Below are 2495 nucleotides of genomic sequence, written 5' to 3'. Positions count from 1 at the left end.
TTACCCTACATGTGTTCTGCGGAGTGCTAACCCTGTTAGATTCTCCTTGAATAAATTATTTCCAGAGGCAAAAGTTCCTGTTCAATGCTCTTTGAATAAATGTTTCCAAGGGCAAAAAGTTGGAAATCTTGTATACTCTTACTGGATATATGTAATGCATGTATACTTCTTCCAAGAAGTCCTACCATAAAGAAATCTGCTTAAGTTAACCTTGTTATTTAACCTGTCATTTCCTAAGTTATTTAACCATGGAACTTTCCCCAGATTATTTAAGTTTCATAGATTTTTCCTTTCTTAGGATATGCTTTGGAAAATACAGCTTTAGAACATTTTGTCTTTGATGGAGATGGCCTAATGTATAGCCATCATATTATATATGTATTTTTATCATTGTAAAGGCAAGACCTTTTGAACTGCACATGATCAAATGATCCTAAAATGTGCAAGCTAGATGAGGCTTTGTGATTATCTAGTCTAAATCTTTATTTTACAAATAAAGAAGCTAAGGCTTGGAAGAGTTGAATTGATTGTTCAACTTTGAATAAATCAACACAATTGATACAGAAATATCCCTTTGTTCCATATAACAATTCCAGTAGCCAGTAGTCAGTCTATTTAAGAATATATTTATTTTTTATAGAATACCACTGCCTAATTCTTTATAGACAGTGATATACTGTTTTTTTATGGCCATGCTGTGCAGCTTGCGGGATCGTAGTACTCAGACCAGGGATTGAACCGGAGCCCCCTGCAGTGGAAGTGCAGAGTCCTGACCATTGGACCACCAGGGAATTCCCAACAATGATATACTCTTATGAACATATTCTTACGCCCTTAATTTGTCTCTAACTTGGCTCCTCAGTCTCAGTCTCCACCTGTGTTGCCATCACCCTTGCTGGCATGAATTCTACATAACAGTTGTTTCTTTGATTATTTACTTCTGAATGAAAATGTGGCATGAGTTATAAAAAGTGCTTCTCTTTACCTGTGTATCTAGAAATATGTAAATGTGCCTAGCTTCATAAAATAAGGTATAGTTTTAACTTACTAAATCATTAAACATAACCAAATTATTTGTTTTAATTCATAGGTGGCTACATCATTTATTAGAACAATAGAGCTTGGAGGGAAAGGATATGCACCATCACCATCTGATCCTTTAAGGACACATATAAAAGGATTGTCTAATTTTATTAATTTCATTGACAAATTAGATGAAATTCTTGGAGAAATACCAAATCCAAGGTATGACAAATGTGTGTTATTAGTCTGTCTTTAAAACTTCAGAGAATCAGAGGTAGATTCAAAATTAAGAGCTTTTGAAATGACCAAGCATCAGGCTAAGCTAGGAAGAAGAAACAAAATATCTATATGAGGGAGGGATAAAATAGGAGTTTGGGATTAGCAGATACAAACTACTACATATAAAGTAGGTAAACAACAATGTCCTACTATATAGCACAGGGAACTATATTCAATATGCTGTGATAAACTATAATAGAAAAGAATCGCTTTTACTGTACACCAGAAACTAACATGACATTGTTAATCAACTATACTTCAATTAAGAAAATATCTAGATTAATAAATTATAATCACATGACCTTTCCCCCTAAATTTCTGCTTATCTGTGATTCTAAAATTTTTGCGAAAGTCAAATGCCATGTTCAAATTAAAATTTGACTAGAGAAGAGGGCTTACCATTCATTTTTTTTCTGGAAGAAATAGATTTTTGAGGATTGGAAATGACTGAATAGATAATTTCTTTAAACTTTTAATTTAGCAATAAAAGAAACTAATACGAAGAATGAGTCAGGAAATTGATAAAAATATGATGAATTTTATATTCCGTTTTCTGCTAGGTTTTTTTTTTTACATCTTTATTGGAGTATAATTGCTTTACAATGGTGTGTTAGTTTCTGCTTTATAACAAAGTGAATCAGTTATACATATACATATGTTTCCATATCTCTTCCCTCTTGCATCTCCCTCCCTCCCACCCTCCCTATCACACCCCTCCAGGCAGTCAAAAAGCACTGAGCTGATCTCCCTGTGCTATGCGGCTGCTTCCCACTAGCTATCTACCTTACGTTTGATACTGTATATATGTCCATGCCTCTCTCGCTTTGTCACAGCTTACCCTTCCCCCTCCCTGTATCCTCAAGTCCATTATCTAGTAGGTCTGTGTCTTTATTCCTGTCTTGCCCTTAGGTTCTTCATGACATTATTTTCCTTAGATTCCATATATATGTGTTAGCATACGGTATTTGTCTTTCTCTTTCTGACTTACTTCACTCTGTATGACAGACTCTAGGTCTATCCACCTCATTACAAATAGCTCAATTTCGTTTCTTTTTATGGCTGAGTAATATTCCATTGTATATATGTGCCACATCTTCTTTATCCATTCATCTGACGATGGACACTTAGGTTGTTTCCATCTCCGGGCTATTGTAAATAGAGCTGCAATGAACACTTTGGTACATGACTCTTTT

At 34.5% G+C, this 2495-nt stretch overlaps 1 protein-coding gene across 1 annotated transcript in view; it reads left to right on the top strand.

Annotated features, from left to right (window-relative positions):
* PARPBP (PARP1 binding protein) overlaps nucleotides 1-2495 on the top strand; it is an 81605-nt gene that overhangs the window by 42405 nt on the left and 36705 nt on the right. Inside the window, exon 5 of the mRNA XM_007449166.1 lies at nucleotides 1091-1245. Within this exon, the coding sequence (XP_007449228.1) occupies nucleotides 1091-1245 (155 nt within the window). The remainder of the gene's footprint in view (nucleotides 1-1090; nucleotides 1246-2495) is intronic.

This window comes from Lipotes vexillifer, unplaced genomic scaffold (genome assembly GCF_000442215.2).
Source record: "Lipotes vexillifer unplaced genomic scaffold, Lipotes_vexillifer_v1.1 scaffold89, whole genome shotgun sequence".
Taxonomy (NCBI): Eukaryota; Metazoa; Chordata; class Mammalia; order Artiodactyla; family Lipotidae; genus Lipotes; species Lipotes vexillifer.
The sequence above is the reverse complement of the archived record's forward strand: the minus strand, read 5'-3'. Positions and strand labels throughout refer to the sequence as shown.